The sequence below is a fragment of the Falco peregrinus genome, chromosome Z (assembly GCF_023634155.1).
Source record: "Falco peregrinus isolate bFalPer1 chromosome Z, bFalPer1.pri, whole genome shotgun sequence".
NCBI classification, from domain to species: Eukaryota; Metazoa; Chordata; class Aves; order Falconiformes; family Falconidae; genus Falco; species Falco peregrinus.
In genome coordinates this window covers 58,464,089-58,486,938 of record NC_073739.1, presented here as the reverse complement: position 1 = coordinate 58,486,938, position 22,850 = coordinate 58,464,089, and the positions used below count along the sequence as shown (strand labels likewise).

Sequence of the window (22,850 nt, the reverse complement as noted above, 5' to 3'; positions counted from 1 at the left end):
TAATTAAGAGACAGCTGGAGCTGCAGCACTTCCAAAGCTTCACAGCTCTTGACACTTCCACGTCAGACAGCAGGAAGGGGGCTGGTGTGCAGCAGGGGTAAAGCAGACTCAGGACACAGAAAGAAAGGAGGTGATCTAGGTAAAGAAAGAAGCAAAGTAGTTACTAAATACACTTATTTTTACTAGGGTTTTAAAACATTTGGAAAACTGTATCAATTGTAATAGTACAGCATTTAGGTTGCAGCAGGTCTAGAAACTTCAGTCCAGACAGCTGGTTTGCATTTGCCAAGGATGCAAAACAAACAGTACATGCCTGTTTCCTGTACTGAAACAGTCTAGCTACACAAATTTTGCAGGGATGTTGAAGTACACTACTGTAGTGTATGCAGGGAAACAAGAGTGCTTCAGATCTCTAAACCTCCTAGTGCATTTGATACGGTAACCTCTGCTTCTAGTATAAAACTGGTAGTCTGCATTCTCGTTCAGTCTTCTCAGCACTACGTTGTATGTCCAATTACAGACTGATGGACATTACAAGACCAAGCATGGGAGCTGAATTACAAGTGAGGAAGAACGGAAAATTAAGCCCCAGCTGAAAGTATTGCTAATGCTGCAGCCAATTAGTTCTCTCACTTGGGCAAACTGTGCAATTCAGCTTCAACGACAGTAAATGAGTACAGGCTTCTGTGAACGAGGTGACAAGTCCTGGTGTCATAGCCCCACTACGTTTAGTACTGTATGCCAGTGATATTTTCCTTAACCCTCATATTTTGTCTACTAATATATGTCACTAAGTCATGAAGTAAGCTTAAAATATCACAATTAAGCCAGTATGTTTTCCATTGTTTTACTGAAACTGAAAAAGTAGTTCTGTACCAAAATGTACACAATTTAGTAATAATACAAAATGTTAATTCTGCAACACAGAATGTCAGTCAAATCCACCAGAATGAACACTGAACCACAATTTATTGCCAGAACAGTGTTACTTTAAATAAGATCACTGAATGAACATAGAAACAAAGTAGTTCCAGCTTTCCTTAAATAAAATGGTAGCTATTAGCAACAATACTGCAGGAAGATAAACATTCATGATATTTCATATTTACATGCTATCATATCATATCTAGCATGTAGTATGTCTTCATGCTTGCACATTAGCTTTATGAGCTCATTACAATAATATTAATGTGCTGATGTACTACAAAACAAACCATCATGATTTATATCAAATTTGCACATTAGAAGAGCACCTCTGCTAGTCACCTATTTAGGAATGCCACTGCACTCCTGCAAGAATGCCAGTCCAGTCCACTGATTCACCCCCCAAAACACAAAAAACCCCAAACCAAACAAAAATATCCCCTTATCATCAAGCATATTAATAATTTTCTTCCTGTGATTAACTAGGCAGCACAATGCATTTAGCAATATTCCCCAAAGGTAATTCAAACCAGAGTAAACCTGGGTTTTCTGTTTTACATTAAGAACACCTGAGACTGCTTCACTGGTCCAAGTACAATATTTTGATACAAAACCTGCTTGTTGCATTAACATGTCATTTCACTGAATTCCCTTAATTAGTACAGTTCATTGAAAAAAATGGTAAGATTTCTTCCTAAAATAAATACTCCCCCCCTCAAAAAGAAAGTTTTAAAGGAATCAAAACATTAAAAAAAAAACCCTAATGTTAAAGAACAGTGTGATCTTCTGACTTCATTTTATCTCAGCAAAAACAGTGGGTATACACCTGTTCCTATGGAGTAAGTGTCAAACACTTGAAAAAAAGAAAGAAAGGAAGGAATATACAAACACACTGTACCTTAAGAGACTTATTTTCAAAGAAGTGTAAACATCTGTTCTTGACTCCTGTTGTTTGAATGCACTCCTATCAAAAAAAGTTTGAGAAACTGCATTTGCTTAAAAATGTGTCTGACATGACTGATTTTGGCATCACCAGTTTTAAAGTCTGTTTTTTCTACCTGAACAAAATCACAAAACAGTTGAAGATGCCATTTTCCCTACTTCAATAAAGATTACATTTAACAGTTCAGAACTGTATAGGTCGCAAGTTTTCCATGAAGGAATAACCTAAACTGTGGAGTTAAAACATAGAATGCTGCTTAGCTGAAGCAGCAGCAAATTAAGTACTATATATAGACAGAGGTTTCTATAAACTAATAGGATTCAACAGAACTGTCTTATAGCCCAAGACCTAAATTTTGTATGTGAACAAAATTAAAACTGGGGATTCATGGAAAGTGATTAGGCTTGCCATCACTTTAAAAAACATGCTTGTCTAACTGTAACATAAAGAAGGCAAGGATCAGTGCATTCAAGCCAAGTTTAGACCTATTTTTTTTAATTCTGCAAAGTACATTACTCACTTCTCAGCTTTGTGGTTACCAGGAGCTTAGTAGTCAAAAGAATCTCAACCTGTAAAACCATAAAACGGACCCTTTATAAGATGTGTAAGAGTAAGAATTCCAAAGCCATGTTCAAGGCATGTGACAGGACTTCTCCCACGAAGTCATCTCTAACCACTGAAGAAGGTCAAAGGCGTAAGTAGTCTCACACAAGTCTGCTGATCTCTCAGTTCATCTTACATAAATTGAGTTGAAGGTGATTTTCATTCTAAACTTCACAGAGGTCTTTTTTCCCCTGTGCACCCTGTCAGTTGCTACAACAATTCTTCATTGCAAAGCCATTTTAGTATTCAAGCTGCCTTCTTAGTGCAGGTTCCTTGAAGATCTTGTAGATTTATTTTTGACCTAATAAAAACAGTAAGATAACTACATTATATAAAATGTTACAGCACTATTTATGTTGCAATTATTCATGTAACTATTATTGAATCTCGTACTTGGAAGAAAGGCAAAATAGCAGAGAAAGATAAGAATTTTTCCATTTCTTACCTGTTGTGGATCATGTGGCTTTTGACTAGATGCCCAGCTGCCAGAGCTGCCATTAGTGATAATTCCCCTGCCATCACTGTAGCACAAACAATTTTAGCAAGTTGACGGGCATTTTCACCAGGGTTATCTTGGCTTGCACCTTGAACCCCTAACATCTGGAGAGAAAAATATGCACTATTATGCTATGAAATCTACGTAAATTTATGCTAGCTCTAGTATTAAAGTAAGTCATTCCAAATGATATCACATCAACTAGTTTTAAGTCTCTTTTTAATATTAAAGATCTTAAGCTTTAGGAACTAGATACAGGAACTAGATACATGAAAACAATTCATTAGATTATTCTTAAATTTTCATACCAAATCCACTGAGTTTCAAGAAGGCCCATTCGCACATTACTCAGACTCAATATACACAACACGAAAGTGAGCTTTGATTTAAGAAGCTAAGTTGCTTTAAACTTTCTGATCTATACCTGCAAACACGCCTGCTGTGGGAGCAAGTTGGTGCCTCCGCCAACAGTTCCTATTTCTATAGAAGGCATTGTGCAGCTGATGTACAGGTCTTCGTTGGTGGAACCAGTTCGCTCCATCAAAGTGATGCAGTTAGAGCTGCCTACATTCTGCGCAGCATCCTTCAGATTAGGAAGGCAAAACAAAGCACAAACAAAATACTTAACTGTGTTGTTAAGAATTACTGCACTAAAGAAAACCTGAACTGGGGGAAAACAAACCTACCTGACCACAGGCTATGTAGATAGCTGTCACAATGTTTGCTGCATGTGCATTGTAGCCACCTATGCTACCAGCCATCGCAGAACCCACCAAATTTTTATTTATATTGACTTCAACAATATCTTCTGTAGTTGTCTTCAATACCTAGACAAAGTGATACACTTTTATTACACCATTCCTTACGCAGGAGTAGAAACGCACTATTTATGGTTAATAAGCTCTTGCCCCTTGTTTGAGTCAAATTCCATGTGGAAGCAATCGTTGTCCTAGATACCTACTTTTATTTTTGTTCAAAATGAGCCTTTTCAAATGCAGGCTGCGTTATCGAAGTAACAATGGAAAAGTCAGTGCAAAGGGTTGGACTTGCACAGGCCTTTAAGAAAAGCTTACCAGCTACCTTCTCCATTTCAAATTCTCACTTATCTTCAGAATGAAGCAAACAAAATCAACTTGACAGAAATATCCCACTAATTCACCTTGACATGATAGCAACAATCCTCCCAAGTTGCTCTGGACACTAAACCCTCCTCAGTTCTGCTCTGCATAAGAATACAGAGCTAAACTGAGGAGTTCAAATACAAACCACAGTGCTACACTGTTACGTAAACACTGTACACAGTAATATCAAATCAAATGGCACATTTATACGATACTAATTGTATTTTGAAACCTTCAGATATAAGATGTACACTGAATTTAGTATAAAAATGATCAAAGAGAGCAAAAAGAGAGTACTGTGAGTAAAATTCAAGATATTCCAGTGTAGCAGGAATAGCAACTGATGACAGAGATCTGCACAAAGTCTACAACACTGACAAAAATATAGTTTATGTATTAGAGTTCGATGTAAGTGAATGTAGTGATGTACATGGCTGGGTATTGGGGAAAAACATCACAAATTTACCTAAAAACTATCCATGCCCATTACAAACTGACTGGCTCCCCATTACTACTCTGGAATGCAATCTCGTAGCTAATTAGATATTGCCACTGAATCAACTGTAAAAATGCCAACAATATGAAAATTAGGAAACCACTAGGAAGCAAACCCAGAAGACATAAATTATGTCAATGTACAAATCCAGCCTGCACACACACTCTGAATTCTGTACCCAGAAATTTTAGAACTGAAAAAGATCTAGAGATACTGATGTTCAAAGACATGCTTAGAATGTTTTTACTCATTCCTCAGAGAGAAACTAGTACTTTTCAATCTGGAACTGTGAATGGCTGGCAAGGTGGAAGGGCTGTGTTATAACCACAAGATCTTGAGCAGCAGAAGGTAAGAGCCTTAAGTATCTATTCCAGTACAAAACTAGGGCATCAAATGGAATCAAGGAGGAGGAGGTAGTTCTCATACAAGGTGCAGCTACACTGTGGAATTCTGCCTGGAATTCTAGTGATATAAGTTTACGTAGTTTCACAAAAGAGACTGGACAAATTACTGGGGGAAAATAAACAAAAAAATGCATTGAATACAAAAGCAGCAATTCCAAAAACGTTGAACAAGTTGACGGAAGACTGTGCTGAGTATGGCGTAGTAAATTCCTCCCCGGATATTGCTTCTCATGGCCAGTGCTGGCAACCACGGGACAAGCAATAGATTTGTCTGACACACAGGCAGTCTTCTGAGCTCAGGTAGAAGAGATTCTAAGATAGCTCTGATGATGTAGGACAAGTTTGACAGAGGCTGTGACTGGCACTGTTCACAAGGGTTACCCTTCGTCAGGCAAGATGCTAAGGCAGCTTTGGAATTAAGTGAAGCACCCGATTATCTGTTTTCATTGTAGTAAATATAAACTTTGAAGAGAATGCCAGGTTTGCGTGAGAGACAACAAATGAGTGAAATGATCAAGACTGGGCTTAATGACAGGCAAAACCCCACATGTAAAAATCTGTCAGACTGTGGCATAATTTTTCAAAGGTAAAAAGTGGAAATGCTCATACCTTCAACTAGATATGCATCATTAAATATATGCACATTATGTCACAGAAGAGACCATGAAAGGAAAAAAATATTTATTCTCTCAGCAAAAATGGCTTATCCTACAGCAGTTCTGACAACACATGTAAGAATTATCCTCACGTGGAAAACGGCTTACAGTTAACATTTCTAATGCGAGATAGTTATTGAATTTGTAAAATGTATGCGTTTTTATAAACAAGTAAAAACAAGCAGACACTTACTTCTCGAACAACCTTGGCTGGAATGACTGCTTCACAGACAACAGACTTCCCTCTTCCTTCTATCCAGTTTATAGCAGCAGGTTTTTTGTCTGTACAATAGTTACCACTAATAGCTATTACTTGGAGATCAGGAAACTCTTCACTCAACCTTGCCAGTGCTTTTTCAGTACCCTGTTAGAAAAGAAACAAATGAAAGGCTAGGTGTATCATTATGGTTGCAAAACAAGCTACTCAAGGACAGTGGAACAGCAAGATTAGATTAAGTCTAATCAGATTTTCAGTTACAGCTCAAGAAAAGAACGTAATTTCAGGAAGGAATCTGAAACAGCAGAAACCCCCACCCACCCTATTATCACTAGAGTTTTTCTAACTATTTTGGGAATTACATGGGCAATAATTGGTTCTTCCCAGTACATATGGATTCTCTATACACATTCTAAGTGCATGGGCATATGGTTACTGTACTGAAGATACAACATGAACTAAGTCAAACACTACAGACATGAAATTAATTCATTTTGGATGCAGTGGAAAGATCTTCTGTACACTAGGAAGTCACACAAAAAGTCTTCTATATTTACTACCTATCACCAGACCCATTTATGTAATGGTTCTGATAGACTTAAGTTTTATAGAGAATAGGCAAAGGGCATTAGTTTCAAACAGCACAAGGTGTTCCAAGAATCTATGGATCATATCTCTCCAGTTCTTCCATGTGTTTGCATGAAAACAAACAAATGAAACTAGAGAACACTCTTCTGCTGCCATTGACCAGATTCCTAATCTAATTCCCAATTTTCAAGGAAGTGATCCACACAGTAACAGATTAACTGCTGCTGGACAAAATCTTTGGCCCAAAGCAACAGAGTGACCAGCTTAACTTCCATATTATCAAGAATACTTTCTTTAAATAACAACAATAAAAAATATCCAGATACAAAGTTACTTTTTTTCTTTCTCATCCTATTCTTGTTTACACTTGACTAGGTCAAACTCATTTATTATTTTATAGCACTTCAAACAGCGCTATGTCTTATCTTTCTGGCTTCACATGCCAGGTAGTCACAGGTTGATAAGCTATTATCTATTTTTAAAAGAAATACACATTTATTAAAAAGTCTTAAGGGGAGTGGTCTTACTTTTGAAATCATATTCATTCCCATTGCATCTCCTGTTCCAGACTGAAAACGGATATAAAGGTTACGACCAGCCAAACTGATGAGAAGTTTTTGTAGGCGGGCAAACCTGCAAGAAAAAGCTTAACTATTACTTATAAGCCTCAAGGGAAAAGATTAAGTTAGTTTTAAGTAGCAAAATTTCAGTAACTCATTGCAGATAGTGCTGTTAACGACACTGTTTCCTCCTCCCTCAGCACAGAAAAAAAGCCTTCAGCTACTATGCACATAGCTCTGAGTGAACACCTCAAAAATCTTCACTGTAAGTGTTCACTGTCTCATGTTTTCTGTCTTTGAACTTCATGACATAAAATGCCCTGAGCTAACATACATATAATTAATTTGTGTTACCTAAAACATCTGACTACCAGATATAAACTAAAAATGAGGCCTTTGGAAATTCTTATGTCAGTTTACAGCAAGGCAAAACCCATGCTATCCTCAACAGTGCAAGCTCCACAAGTCAAACAAACTGCAAATAGCACCGTAAGTTGATTCTGGCCGAAATACACGCATGTCCTTGGCTGACAAAACTTTGGCTGGAACAAAACTAGTAAGGAATTGTCTCTTTGAACTTTCCTAAAGAAAGCAGGTAATTGTAAGTCTTAAAAAAAACTCTAGGGCTTAAAAAGTAGACTTATTCTTAATACTGCTTTACATTTTCTAGCTTTTCAGTTCTAGCATTACTTTATCCTGTATTCTCTGGAACCTCATAAATTAATTATTAACATTAGTAATATAATCTGAAAGGCTAGGTTCCAAACACTGAATTACTTTTTGCATTGTAACTACTAAAAATCCAAGTAAGATTTTATGTTTGTTTTAAATACTTAGAGAAAATAAATAATGTATTAAGTATTATGCAGTATGAATGTATTTGTTGCTAAGATACAGTTGTTTACCACTTATCATTAGAAAATGTTTATTACTGGCCTTGGCACACAGACAAAGTGAGTTCTGTTCTCTTAGATTCACACTATGCAGGACAGCCAAAATCAAGATGTAATTTCCTGTACTGCAGTACACCACAAAAACCCAGGAGCTTTCTATCATCCACAGAAGTCTTATGTCAGGGAATAAGGCTGGAATAGCCATTGTACTAACCTACTCGTGCTGTCAAAAGCTTCCTTCATTATTTTAAAGCCTTCGGGGCTTTCAAGCCAAACTTTCACTTCTGCAGCATGGCAAGCAGTGGGCAGCCTTACAACAGGTCCTCGAGTCATCCCATCTGCCAGAATGCGGCTACTTGCTCCTCCACCAAGCTAAAAATCAAAGCAGAAAGGAAACAAAGTAAGATTACTGAAAGTGAGTGTTAGTTTTTAGGATATCAAAAACATGCCTTTTATCACCCCAAATATGTTTTACAATACCGGAAGTTTTTCAAGCCTGTCGAGTAATACTTACACATATTGCTCTACACCCTCTGTTTGTGCTTGCTACAAGACATCCCTCTGTTGTTGCCATTGGCACCTGAAATTCTTTGTTATCCAAAAACAGTGGTCCTGCTACACCTACAGGAATAGGCATATATCCAATCACGTTTTCACAGCAAGCTCCCATAACCTTACAAAAAAAAAATACAAAAGGTATCACTGAGGTTACACTAACAGCGGTATGGTACAGCATGTTACATACTATGCCTGTAACTACAACAAGGTATCTCAGCAAAACCCCCACAACCCTACCCACAAAGCAACCAATTCCCACCTCAAAAGGTAACAGCTACAGCTATCAACAGCTAATGCCGCTCAATCTAGTATTTGGCAGACGTATTAGATCTTACTAAGTCTTAAACACTATTAAAAAAATCCTAATACTGTTACATGAATTTTAAATTAACTTCCATTTTAACTTGAGCTCAAGGTAATGTTATCATTCTGCTGCTCAGAATTGTACATTTTTGAGATAAGGCAGTTGCATACTTTGTTAGGAGTATGCAACTACCTTATTCTAAGTTTAGGCAAACCTCCCTAGGAAGGTAGTGGCTTATGTTTGCCTTTTTTTTTCTTTTTTTTTTCCCCCCCCTGCTACATCAGTTTTGACCAAGCTCACTGTTAATTCATATGCATCACTGAGCATCTACTTCATGTATTTGGAACATGGTTTTACAGTGAATTTCACCTGTCTGCCTTTTACTTACCAAAGAGTAATTATAATTCCTATATGGAAGATATTGCAAAGATGAAGGTTCAGGAAGTTTCTCAGATAACATCTGTCTGCGAATGGACACACCTCGCTCCTGCGTTTCCATCAGAGTTTCCAGTTTGTATGCAGGAATACGCTTAGCATTAACAAGGCTGATAACCTCAGCATCAGTAAGGAATTTTGCTCCTTTCTGGAAATGTAAAGAGTAGGGGGAAAATACAGATTCTCTTGGTAAAAATCCTTTTAAATTTCCAAATAACAACGGGTAATGACTTGACTTTGACATTACCAGAGTACATCTACATGAACCAACTGCTAACGTCAGGTTTTATAGTAGGTCAGGATATGATCAAAATCTTGTATGCATACATGATGAAGCTTCAACGATTATGGTATGTCATTAATGATGAAGCTGCTCCCCACCCTGACTGCCTGGCGGAGAAGTGACTTCTAAAGGGTTTTGTTTTAGTCCTGACCCACTACCCAAGTTACTGAAGCCATATAATTTTCTGAAGAATAACATATAATCAATAGGATCATTTAAAAATTGGAAAATGAACTGTAAGAATTCTTAAATCAGATGCTGCAGCAGAGGTTAAAAAAAAAAAGTTCTTTTTCCCATACCTCTGCATTTCCAAGTATACGAACACACTCCTCAATAGAACGTGGTTCCTTAGGTAACTCGATTTCTTCCTCTCTTCCATTAAAAAATGAAAAAGTATCCACAGCGTTGCAACTGCCAACTACAAATGTAGCCTTGGTTGATGACTCTGCTAATACAGGTTTTATGACTTCCGCTGCATAAAGGCAATTAAAATGAAACTTGGTTTACAAAGTGCTTAAATTCTGATTCCAAATACAACATGCTAACTCAGATTTCACTATTTGTTCCAAATACTAGGAATATGTTCAATAAAATTCTAAAAATTACCATTTCCATCTTTGGGAACTAAAGCCTCTTCTACTGTGTTAGATTTCTGGTTGTTTTTCAGAAGTCCAGACTGCTTCCGGCAACAATTCTCAGGGACTTTTTTCTGGACCATCACTGGAGATGTTATGGGATTCTTCAGTGACAGTGTGGATTCAGTCTCTGCTTGCTCAAAGAAAATATATTTGACAGCAAGGAGAAGGGCTAATCCAAGAGTGATTACTTGTTCAATATCCATACTGGCCATTCTGAAAAAGACAAATACATGGTCTACACAATATGTTGTTTGTAACAGCATTCTGACATCCCTTTGCTTTAGAAAGGGCAATAGTTGCAGCATAATTTATATATTTGGCAGGAATTCCAGTCGAAAGACATCTTCTACCAGGTCATTCAAGTATGCTGTGTCAGGGTAAAGAAATACTCTAACATAAGAATTTTCAGGTGTCATTAAACAGTTACTAAATCTTGGCTAAAAAGCAGCCCCAATAATAAAAATGACTTTAAAGTAGTCACTAATGACTGATCAAATTGATTACACACCTACTTCCCAATGACAAATTAGGAAGTTTCAATTATCATCCTCTACCAATAATGACTATTATGATCCAAGCCAAACTTCTAAGAGAGGGGGGGAAAAAACCTCTAAAACTGACAGCTCTGAGTTTTCAATAGTAGTAAGGAAATACAGGTGCTCCTAACTTCAGTTAAGCTGAAGGTAAAGCAATAGTGACACGGCTTTTGCACTTCTGTCTGAACAGTCAGAAACTCTGCATAAATACTCCAGTGCAGTCAGAAAATTTATTTTCCAGTGCACTCTGAAGGGTGTCAGTGCTACTGGGAAAAGACAGTGTTTTGATGCACACAGGACAACTGTCTCCTGATCATGCTCTTGATTACTTCAAGGAGATTGGACAAATGGCATTGTATCAAAATATTTCTTATGAAATGTCATCTCCAGTTCCAAGAAATCCTACAGTGGTCATATCTGCAAGTTAACAAGCGTTGTACCCTAGGACCACAGCTTGGCAGTACTGGAGAACACACACTAATCAAGGAAACTTCTATTCTGTGAAGTTGCCTACCGGGAAAGGTAGAACTGCCATAATGAAACATTCGGTTCAATTCTCTTCGGTGCATTCTCATCCAATCCCACTGAATTTTCTACAGTACTGTTCTGAGCAGCTGGTTCTGCTATCCAACGGCTGTGAGCATGAACAAGAACCAAACCCAGCGACTGTATTAAAAACACAAAACAACAAACAAATATTAATTTTTCAACTGTAACTAGGTTGTTGTAATCTAACCTACAAGAATTAAAAATTTTCTTTTTTATTTCTTTGGGGTTTAGTTTTTTTTGGTTTCCCATGCCTTAAAAGTCTAAAGGCCGATTTTCCACACCCCTTATCAATGGCCTTTTGTAACACTCACAGCTTTGGGCCTGTCATACCACGTCCTTCCTCTTACTAAAGTAATAAAGCAAAGGAAGCTGAGGGTACTGTCAGGGTAAGAATAAGGGAGTTAGTCACATGGAAAAACCCTGAGTGTTTGGCACAGAAATGGCACACACAGGAAGGCTTTAGGTATAGATACAGAGGACATTATTAACAACTACCACAACAAACAAGACTAATGGGATGCAGAATACAAGGTCTATAGAAAACAGAAGCTTGATGCATTGCACCAGGACACCTTACTAAATGCAAAAGTACAAGTAAAAAAAAAGAGCCACAAACCATAATCATTTTGACCCTCTGTGTTACAGGATTTGGTTTATTTTCTTCTTCTTCCAGAACACGAGCAAAATGGCTAAGCTGCCATATAGGGCGCCCTTCGCGGCTCTCTCTCGAAAGCTGCAAAAATAACAAAATTTAAGAACAGGTCCTATTTAGTACATATTAGAAAAACAAACCAGTGAGCTTCAAGTGGTATTTTTATTTGATCGTTAAGAAACAACCAACAGAAGAGTTAACCCACAATCTACTGTCAGTCTGCATTAGTGAAAAATTCTGGAGAGCAAATAATTTACAGTATAGTTCAATTACTCTGTCAGTGTGATGGATTTACACCAGCATTAGCCAGTTACTGTCACCAGCTGAGCCACCATAACTCAGGAAGGCAAACATGCTCATCAGGAAGACAAATATGCTGCATGTAACTCCATGAAGAAATGAATAGCCTGCAAGTGCAGGATCCAAATACTAAGCTTGATGTTGTCTTGAAGTTGGTCTTACCTCTAGTACCAAGGACACACAAGCTGGAAAGAAGGTCATGAAGACAAAGTAGTTGGCAAGAACAGACATACAGCCGAAGCAGCACATAATTTCAAGTTGTCGTACACCTGCATAGAAAAAGAAGAAAGTTTTTACATTTGGATATGCAATAGGCCTTCTACATACTTGATGTGCTGCAGAAGTAAGAAAGAAGCCATTAAACTCACATTGCAGATTATATAGAGAACTGTCTAGATTAATAAAAACCAAGCATGTTATGCCCTAGTCATTCTGTATTAGGTTATTCTAAGCACAATATGTATTCATGGTATGGTATTTACAGAAAATTGCCCTGGTTTCACCTGGGATAGAGTTAATTCTTAGTAGCTGGTGCAGCGCTGTGTTTTGGATTTGGTGTGAGAACAACGCTGACAGCACACTGATGGTTTCAGTTGTTGCTGGGCGATGTTTAAGTTAAGGACTTCTCAGTTTCTCAGGCCTGGCCTGCCAGAGGGCTGGAGGGGCACGGGAAATTGGGAGGGGGCACATCCAGGAAAGCTGACCTGAACGAGCCAGAGGGATACTCCATACCGTATGGTGTCACGCTGTAAACATCATAAAATGGGGGAAGGAGGAGGAAGGGGGGACCTCTGGCATTATGGTGCCCATCTTCCCAAGTAACTGTTACATGTGATGGAGCCCGGCTTTCCTGGGGATGGCTGAGCACCTGCCTGCCCATGGGAAGTGAATTCCTTGTTTTGCTTTGCTTGCGTGTGCGGCTTTTGCTTTACCTATGAAATTGTTCTTATCTCAACCCCTGAATTTTACATTTCTTTCTGATTCTCCTCCCCACACCTCTGGGTGAGGGTGGAGCAAGCAAGCAGCTGCATGGTACTTAAGTTACTGGCTGGGGTTAAACTGTGACAAAGTGTAATTCTACATAAATACAAATAATTATGGTTCACCAAGATTTTAAAGCTTCACACCAAAAGCTTGAAACTTCTCAGTTATCTAAGCAAAAAACAAGTAGCCAACAATTAGGGGCTGAGTGGCTGGAAAGCTGCCTGGGGGTGCTGGTCGGCAGCCGGCTGGGCATGAGCCAGCAGTGTGCCCAGGTGGCCAAGGAGGCCAGCAGCACCCTGGCTTGTGTCAGGAGCAGTGTGGCCAGCAGGGCAAGGGAAGGGACTGTCCCCCTGCACTGGGCACTGGTGAGGCTGCACCTCGAACCCTGTGTTCAGGTTTGGGCCCCTCACTGCAGGAGGGACGTAGAGGGGCTGCAGCGTGTCCAGGGAAGGGCCACGGGGCTGGGGAAGGGTCTGGAGCACAAGGCTTGTGAGGAGCAGCTGAGGGAACTGGGGGTTTTCAGCCTGGAGGAGGCTCAGAGGGGATCTTGCTGCTCTCTACAACTGCCTGAGAGGCTGTAGGCAGAGGCGCGTGGGTCTCTTCTCCCAGCTAACAAGCAATAGGACAAGAGGAAACGGCCTCAAGTTACTCCAGGGGAGGTTTAGATTGGGTATTAGGAAAATTTTCTTTGTTGAAAGGGTGGTCAACACTGGAAGAGGCTGCGCAGGGAGGTGGTGGAATCACCATCCCCAGATGTGTTTAAAAAACACATAGATGTGGTGCTTAGGGACACGGTTTAGTGAAGGCCTTCGTAGTCCTGGGTTCATGGTAGGACCTGATGATCTCAGGTCTCTTTCAACCTAAATGATTCTATGATTTGATGTATTGACATCCCTTCTGAAAGGTGACCTATTAAGTGCTCAGGCAGTAAGAAACGGTATATAGTCCACCTACTCTTTCACAAGCCTGGTATCCAGAAAAGTCAGTTAGTTATGTCACACATGCATTACAGAACTGCCTTAGTAAAGATGAAAGAGCAAACAGTATAAATAATTTGTTTTAAAAATTAATTATATGCTATGCCAAAATGAGTTCTTCCCTAGATGGAAACAGGAAAGCAGCTTACTAATAAAAATTACCCTGAAAAGGTCCAAAACAATTAGAAAAGCAGTTGTTCTGAAATATGTCCTTAAGGCATACAAAATAGTTTAAAAAACCTCCAGAGATAAAAACCAACAGACAAAACCAAAAATGCAAACAAAACCCCACTTTAGTCCTAGCTATGGAACTTTGATTTATTTTACAAAAAAATTAGTATTTACACATGGAAACCCTTTTCTCACTACATTTAACTGTTCTCTTTTTAAGGAAAGACAACTGCCACTGCACAAGGAACTGATGAAGATCAAAAGACTGAGTAAGGAAAAAATACAGCAAAAGATCAGTTATTTTTAATTGAACTAGAATAACTTTCTTCACTTGGAGTAGTTTTTAGAAATACTCAGGTTTTGCAGGAATACAAAATAAGTGTGCATATACTGAAAGTGTAACTCACTTTTAAGAATGCCAAGAGAACATTTCAGCAGCTACTTTATGATGTTAATAGGAATGACTGGAATGATAGAAGGTCTTAATTTTATGTAAGCAGCTGCACAGAAGTCCATTCCCACTGCGCAATGCTCAAGGAAAGCTGCTACCTGTATTTCAGAGTTTTTAACACGTACATATTATTCATATCTGGAGAAAACTAGTAATATAGGCTAATTAGAAAAGTAAATAGATAAAGTCACTCCACTCGCATGGGTCGCGCCTACACTACTTTAAACTCTCAATATCCCAACATCTTTCAAATAGTCTTTTTTAACTGGAAAGATTCAGACCCTTAGATGGTATCACCCACCTGACATAGTACCAACACCAATCACAAGACACTCCACAAGGGCATCCAGTGTAAACGTAGGGCCTAAAATTGCCATTCCACGTGAAATATTTTCTCTTACTTCATCCTAAAAAGAAAAATTTATGTACATTAATATAAAGACAAAAATCAAATTAAGGGAGTGTACACAACCATGATCAGTAAATTGAATAGTATTATGGTGATAAGGCCTTTTAAAACATATTGAAAATGGAACTATTATGTAAGAATACATTCTTCAATTGCTTTATTTTCTGTGAGTTATCTGAAAGTCTTTATTTACACCAGATTATTTAATTTTGATTAATTTCTATACCTTTGGCTCATCAATATTCTAAACTCCTACAGTACTGGTGGACAAAGACTTTAATTGCAGCACATTCAGAAGAACAATTCTACACTTTAAGACATAAAATAAAAGCCTTTTACATCATGGCATTTCAAAAGTTCGTGCAACCACATATTTGTACTCTAACTTTTATTGTTTTATTATTTAACTCTCTAGACTCAGCTGACAGAAAAGAGGACAAAAAAAACCAAACCACTAAAACTTTCCACTGTGGGGGAAAGGGATTTCCTCCAGAAGCCAAGCATGGCAAATTCTACAGGGTCTGCTGCTGGTTTTTTTGTGATAGTGGTTTTGGGGGAAGGTAGAGAGAAGCTGTAGGGAAAACCTACATGTGAAATACCTTCTTGAAAATAAGTAAAAAATTCTGTTCTTGCAAGTATTATGAAATAATATACAACACACTATAATAATACCATACATATAAAGAATGTGCAATATATGCTAGATACAATATATTAAAGTGTAATATACAATATTTTGCCACAATTAGTATGCTCAATTACAACATATGGTATTTAATATACTAAATATACTTTTGTTGCAGAACTTAGAATACTAGGGGAAAAAATTTACAATCTATGACAAGCAAGATGTCCTGTCAATCCTCCCTGTTGTGCTGTGTTAATTGCATTAGAGCATGAATGTTTCTGTCTACACATATGCTATGTTTGTTCTGCTAAGATTTTGTCTGGAAATATGCTTCTTCCATTATCAGCACTGTAACACTAGATGTCTCTTCATATGCCGCTCCTGAGCCCTAGAAATTAACTTTTTTCTGTCAATACCTGTTCTAGGGAAGAACAGTTTGTCTAGGAACTCTAGCCTCCTTAGCTGAGCCTTAAGCACCACCAGTTCTAAAGTTCTGAACCTGTAAAGTACTCATACATAAAATTACCTTAGCTCACATGAATATGCACACTAATTTTATGGTGTTATTATTCACTTGAACACTGACCTGGATTGACAACAAGGGAACAGACTATCTGGATAAAATCTGCCCCTTTTTATGTATCACCAATAAGGTATTCACTTGTAGTACGTCTCTTAATCCGGATTATTCATACAATCATAGAATAGTTTGGCTTGGAAGGGACCTTAAAGGTCATCTAGTTCAACACCCCCTGCCACAGGATGAAGTTCACCTTTGAACATTAAAGTTAAAAGATCCACTGGGAAAAAAATAAAAAAAATCCACAAACCAACCAAACAAAAATCCCAGACCCCCTGACCTGTGAGTTGGAACTGAGTGCAAATTTGGCTAATGCACTTGCTCTCGACAGATCAATCAGAAGCAGGAAGAATGGTAAAGCTTCACTGAAAAAAAAAAAAGAGGCATATGTTAAAATTCAAGGTTTATTGTACAGGAAAGAAAATTCAAGCAAGAAATCCAGAATAACAATTCATTACTTACTTTAAACCTGTCAGTTCTTTATCCAAGAAATGAATTACCACTGTGCTAAAAACAAAACTTGAGAAGATTGTGAAGAGGCCAGCAATACCTTTAAAAACAAAATTGAATTTTTTTATTTATATAGGGGGGGGGGGGGGGGGGGGGGGGGAAGAAAAACTATACTTTTAGATCAATCCTGCAGCAAACAAATTACAATTCTCATGTCTCAGAGTGCATTTAACAGCAGTTGAGTTACAAACTGAAGTACATGGTATTTTTGAACTTATTTAAATCTAAAATTTGTACTGCATTCAAAGTAAGACTAAGAAATAAAATCCATAAATCCTCTCATTCATTATTAGCAAAAATGAAAGCTAGCCTAAACAACTCCATATTTTTAAGTGTTTTAAACAGTAATAATCGATTCTTTCAAAAATTACATTTCCTGTGTTTATATAATCCTACACAATCTCTCTTAAAAAAAAGCATTTTGATATATGTAGAACATTTATTCTGCTATATAACGTAATTAAAATTACCCTGTTCTGTACAAAAGTATTAAAATTCTAATGTTTATTACCAATTTATACTAATGTTTATTACCAATTTATACTAATGTTTATTACCAATTTATACTAAAAAACCCACAATTAAAATGCATACAGCAAATGCAAAAGTCAGACACAGTACCTAAAATGTATTTTGATCCAAGCTGCCTTAGGTTCTGAAACTGGAAATATATATAAAGGATTGCTATACAGCGCGTGATTGTCAGGATGATGATGTCACTGCTCAGAACATCCTGTTTGAAATACAAAGCAACTGAGTTAGCTTTTACATTAAGCAGTAACTTGTTAAGTTTTAGTAATAAAATCCGTTGTGAAGCTGCACTAAAGATGAAGTTTCAGAATAAAGTATCACTGCTAGTCTGTCTTACAAACTCACAAAGTGTTACTATAAGGTTTTTTTTTTTTTCACTAGATACTGTGCAACTGAAAGTCAAATTTAATGAAGACCTTCTGTAGTGCATCACTCTTTGCATACAGGTTTAATATCAAGAATGGGAAAAGGCAGCAATAAAACAGTTTCTGTATAGCTGCTACCACAACCTGATCTTACTCTACAGAAAAACCTGGATCTACTGATTAAAAGTATGTACTATAACATGAATTTAAATCCTTACTTCTTCAAGTTTGGGGCATTCATAATTCCAGCCACATATCTTATCATTCCCAGTGAACATCTTCATGGACATCATACAGATGGTGAGAGTCACTGTCCCCACGATGACTTCCCATGGATGAGAGGCCACAAAAAGGCCATGCATTCGAAAGAGTCTGGACAACATTTTCAAGACTGTTTTTCTATACTTGGCAAACCTGCAACAAAGGAGTATTTCATGTAAGCAAGTACAAGATTCAGGAAAAAAAAGATACAATTTCTCCAAGTCATCCCTCAGAAAAGAAACCAAAACCAGTGAAGTAAAAGATGAGTAGGGAGACTAATCTTACCTTTCAACCTTCCATGTAAAACCCATTTATTTCTAGCCTTCTGAGGTACAGTATCTGCTCTTGCCTTCTCAATCTTTTTTTTTTTTAATACACATCTCCCTTATTTCTTCAAGTCTTACTAGTAAGTCTCCACCACTCTCAACATCTCAGTATCTTCCTGTCACACAATTTTGATACCACTTTGACACCAACATCTTGTTTTTACCACCTGTGTAAGCACTCACTAAATTCTCTTACTTCTTTCTACTCACTCTTCCCATCAAAAATACTGAATAACTTCATTTTAACTATGTAAACTACCAACTAACCACTACTGGTAATGCTCAACTTCACCAGCAGGAATTGCAGCGTTACCTTGCTCTGACTGTCTTCTCTGCTTTCTTCTCAATATTCTCCAGTGATTCAAGTCAATCACATTCGAAACAGTTCCTTCTTCATCTCAAGCATGAGTCCTTCTCACATACTGATTCTGTGACAGTCATCTTGCACCCATAACTAATTCCCAGGTTACTGATGGATTTCACCATTCCCTCTGCTTTCATCAGGTAACAAACATTTGACAGAAATTCTCACATCTCTCTTTCATGTAACTGAGAATGTGGATGTTCTGTACACCCTTCAGCTACAAACCCCACATCCTGGTCTATTTGATCTGTTGTACCTTTAGACAAGCTCACCACGGATGTTGAATTGTTTTATAGCACAGAAACAAGATGCCATAAAATTCTCGCTTGTATACATTAGTACTTTGCTCTTCTCACTGCACAAAATCAACAGTTCATAATACTCCGTGATGAATGTTAGCTATATAACTATACTGTAAAGTTCAAAAGATGCTTAAATAGTAGCCTGGCACTGTAAAGATTTTTCTACAGGACTGAGGGCTCTCTACACACTGCCACTTCAAAGTGGATAAAAAAATCTCCATTTGCATTGCCTTAAAAGTAACAATCCATCCAATAAGGCTTCTGTAAAGACAGTCTTTCTAGTATTATTTCTTTTGCTTGGACATCAAAAATGAAGCTGTCATACAATGGAGAACCTAACAGACAGGGCAAATTATCTGCGTAGTGTTGCTGAAGATGGCAGCATTATCGTGGTTTCCTACAAATACCAATCTCAATCTCACAAGCACCAATAGCACCAATCTATTTATCTTTCCACAGTGAAATGTGGCAGGATTTTCATGGAACAAAATCAGGAAAATCATTGAGGGGACTGCCTTCCTTATGAACTAATTATTTCGTTTCCTGACAGAAAGCTTTTTTCTTTTTTAAAACACAAGAGAACCACTCCTTTTAAAGTCACCATTATCCTTCGTTCTTCCCTATGTAATATAATCTATATAGTTTTGTAAATCTATGTTCTTGCAAAACTGTTCCAGGGTGGCATTATAGCTCTTCCTCTGCAGAATGGAAGGTATCTTCATTAGGACAACTAAAACAAGACACAGCCAGAGGAATATCTTAGTGCCAAAGATTCTGAAACAACACGAAAAATAGAAAACGCATACCAATGTCCTGTGAAAATACAAACACTTTTCAATACCACCCCGTTTCAGGAAAATTTGAATTAGTACTTACTACATGGCTATATAGAGTCCTACCACTTCTACCTAAAACAGCTCCTAAGTTCTGACAGCTGGAACTACCATCTAAGCAATTAACAGATTGTCAGTAGAGCTGGAAAGATTTCAAAATCTTCCTTTCAGATACTGTGTTTTTCTCACATTTCTAAGCAAAACAGCTTCACATAAATCAGTAAGGGAAAAACGCATTACTTCAACTATGAAAATCGTTATCCATAACAGCTACTATTAGACAATGTTTTATCATTACCTGCTGCTATGAAACACAGGATACCTCACGGCTGATCTTGGGGTTAAGTGAGTGGCAGTAACTCCTAACCTAAAAGGGTTCTTTAAAGCCACCACATTCATTTAACCTGCCTGAAGTGCATGCGCTTTTTTGCTATGCAGTTGCTATTTCTAGAAAATATTGACGAAGGCTTTATACAACGATTCTGCATTACTGAATGCTGTAAAAAAACTCAATGCATATAATCAGCTCGTATCTCTCATTCTGTTTAAACTGTGTGTATAGTTACAGTGACTCATAGCTTAAAATTACCAAGACTTAACAGCAAACATAAAGCTAATGTTCACCATTAATAGAATTTTGTTAAATTTCAAAATGGTGGTTCAAAAGGGATGCTTCATAAATCCTATTCAGTTCCTGCTTGCCTTTGTTTTCAATTAAAAATTTCCAGGAGTCTATAAGACAATCTATTCTGGGACTCAAAGCAAAATACAAGCAAAAAACCAACCGCAACACCTCCAAAAACTTAACCAGTGTGTAAAAAGCAAACCAGATCGGTTATATGTAATGCTTTAGAGGTCTCAAGTGGTACGTAACTGGGGGACTCTGCGCTGGAACACGCCAAGGTCTGGTCACAGCGCTCTCACTAACCTCGCAGCACCCACCGGCAGCACCGGCTGCGGGACCAGCACACCGGCCCCCGCCCGGCTGACTCAGCAGCCGCAGCGCTCCGAGGGCAGCGAGCGGGACACGGCCGGGCGCAGCCTGCGCGGGGCTCGCTCGGACAGCGTGCGGCCCAGCGGCCGGCCGGCTTTGCTTTCGGAAAGACCAGCGGCCCCCTCGCAGGCCCGCCGCTGTAGCCCCCCGGCCCCGAGCGAACGGCGGCGGCGCGGCCCTCCAGCGGGACCGCCCGAGCCTCCCCCTGCGGCCGCAGAGGCCCCGAGCGCCGCCGGGCGGAGCGGGCCGAGCCCCGCGCAACGGCAGCGCGCCCCGGGGCGCAGCGCGAACCGGCCGGCCCGCCGCGGCCGCGCCCTCGCCCTCCGGCGGCACCGCGACAGCGGGTCTGACCCGCGGCCGCCACTCCTCAGGGTCGGCGATGGCGGCGGCGTCCTCCCCCGCGCCACCGTTATCCGGCCGATCTCCGAACAGCCGCGGGCCGTCCCCCGGTCGCGGAGGACACGCGGCGCAACGGTGGGCTGCCCGCACCGCGCCTGCCGCCCTCCCCTACCCCGCCGGTCCCCGCTCACCGCCCCGGCGACGCGCTGCAGCACACAAGCGACGCCTCCTGGGTCCCGCCGCGCCGCGGACTGAGCCGGCCGCTGCGCTCCGAGCAAGGACACCTGGGGCGCGACACCCCAGCCGCCGCCATCGCCCGATCGCGCAGCCAATGGCGAGGGCCCGCCACGCCCAGCCCGCGGCGCGTCACTCGCTGCGTCGCCCGGGCAACCAGCCGGCGAACGCCGTACGGCTCGAGACCCGATCAGGAGCGGGGAACACGCCATCTCGCCATGGGCTGCCCGCCAATGGGCCGCCGCACTCCCCTCTCCGCATGTCGTGATTGGGCGGCAGGACGCGCCTCATTTCCATACGCGGGTCGGCAGCCCCGCCCTCCCGCCGCGCCGCCGGCGCCGGGCGCCCCGGGCACGCCCCCGCTGCCTCGCCGCTGCCTCCCCGCTGCTTCCCGGCTGCCTGCTGGCGCGGCGCCGGCCCTGCCGGTCCGGGGTGCGGGCAGGCCGCCCCGGGGAGCCCTCCCGGGTCGTGGTGCTCCTGCGGCTCACGCCGAGGCTACCCCTCGCCGTGCGCCTGTGGGACCGGCTGCGTGCACTTTACCACGACGTTAAGAAACAGCGTAATCACGGCTTTTCTGCTTGTGAAACGCGGTGGTGCCCCCGGCATTCACAAAAAAGTGCAACACGTTTACATTTGTGGCTTTGGGGCGAAGAGGAACCGCAACTTTTTTTGCTCTTGAAGCACGGGAGGCTCCTCGTGCTCTTTGGGCACTGAGTCAGGTGCAAGACGGTATATTCGTGGTCGTGGTATGTTGCTCCAGTTTTGCATGGTCGTTTTGTGTCTCTGGGTCTGAGCTTGCAGACTTACCGTGTTGAAGTCCACACCAAACATAATCTGCAAGGATTTTTCTGTGGATGATCTATGCTCTGACTTGTCCCGAACTGCTTCTTAATTTCATTTAGAAGTATTGCTAGTAGCTCCATGTGGTACTGTGCTGTAAAACATCAATGTGATGCCTCAGAAAAGGGTACGCTGATGAAAACGCTTCCTAAGAACTCCACCCAAAGTGGTTGTGGCCAATGATGAAATCATCTATGCCAGCTCAGTCTTTTACCATGTAAATACACTACCATCTTCAATGTGATACTTATAAATCCTAATAACTTACTACTGTGCATCCATCTTCCGTGCCAGCTTCTTAACAGTGGGACTTGATGATCTCAAAGGTCTTTTCCAACCTAAATGATTCTATGATTCTTTCTTAAAACTCATGTTTTCTTGATAATCACACTTTCATTACTTGGAAAGAGTAAAGTATTTCCAGTGAGAATTCTGGAGTAATTTGATAATACGCACAGCCATTGCTATAATTGCACACGGATATGACTAATTCAAAGCAAAACAGCAATGTGTACACACTTTTAACAATTACGTGTAATTGATATATAATTTAAGATGGCCTTTAGTGTCTTGCTCTGTTTTGCACACTTTTTCC

The 22,850-nt window shown here is 40.0% G+C and overlaps 1 protein-coding gene across 2 annotated transcripts; it reads right to left on the bottom strand.

The window, feature by feature from the left end:
* Positions 1 to 833: 833 nt before the first annotated feature.
* On the bottom strand, positions 834 to 21,525 carry HMGCR (3-hydroxy-3-methylglutaryl-CoA reductase). Of its 2 annotated transcripts, none has more exons than XM_055791235.1 (20): positions 21,373 to 21,525; positions 17,981 to 18,176; positions 17,488 to 17,599; positions 16,819 to 16,906; positions 16,637 to 16,721; positions 15,041 to 15,146; positions 12,319 to 12,425; positions 11,821 to 11,937; positions 11,170 to 11,321; positions 10,088 to 10,332; positions 9,781 to 9,953; positions 9,152 to 9,346; positions 8,416 to 8,574; positions 8,116 to 8,273; positions 6,976 to 7,081; positions 5,837 to 6,007; positions 3,653 to 3,793; positions 3,391 to 3,549; positions 2,916 to 3,070; positions 834 to 2,771 (listed from the first exon to the last, which is right to left on the bottom strand). In XM_055791235.1, the coding sequence occupies exons 1-20, from the start codon at positions 21,492 to 21,494 to the stop codon at positions 2,717 to 2,719; spliced, it is 2,802 nt and encodes a 933-aa protein (XP_055647210.1). In that variant the 5' UTR covers positions 21,495 to 21,525; the 3' UTR covers positions 834 to 2,716. The 2 variants fall into 2 exon arrangements, with proteins under 2 accessions (XP_055647210.1, XP_055647211.1); XM_055791236.1 differs by lacking the exon at positions 21,373 to 21,525 and adding an exon at positions 18,663 to 20,342.
* Between the last annotated feature and the right edge of the window lie 1,325 nt (positions 21,526 to 22,850).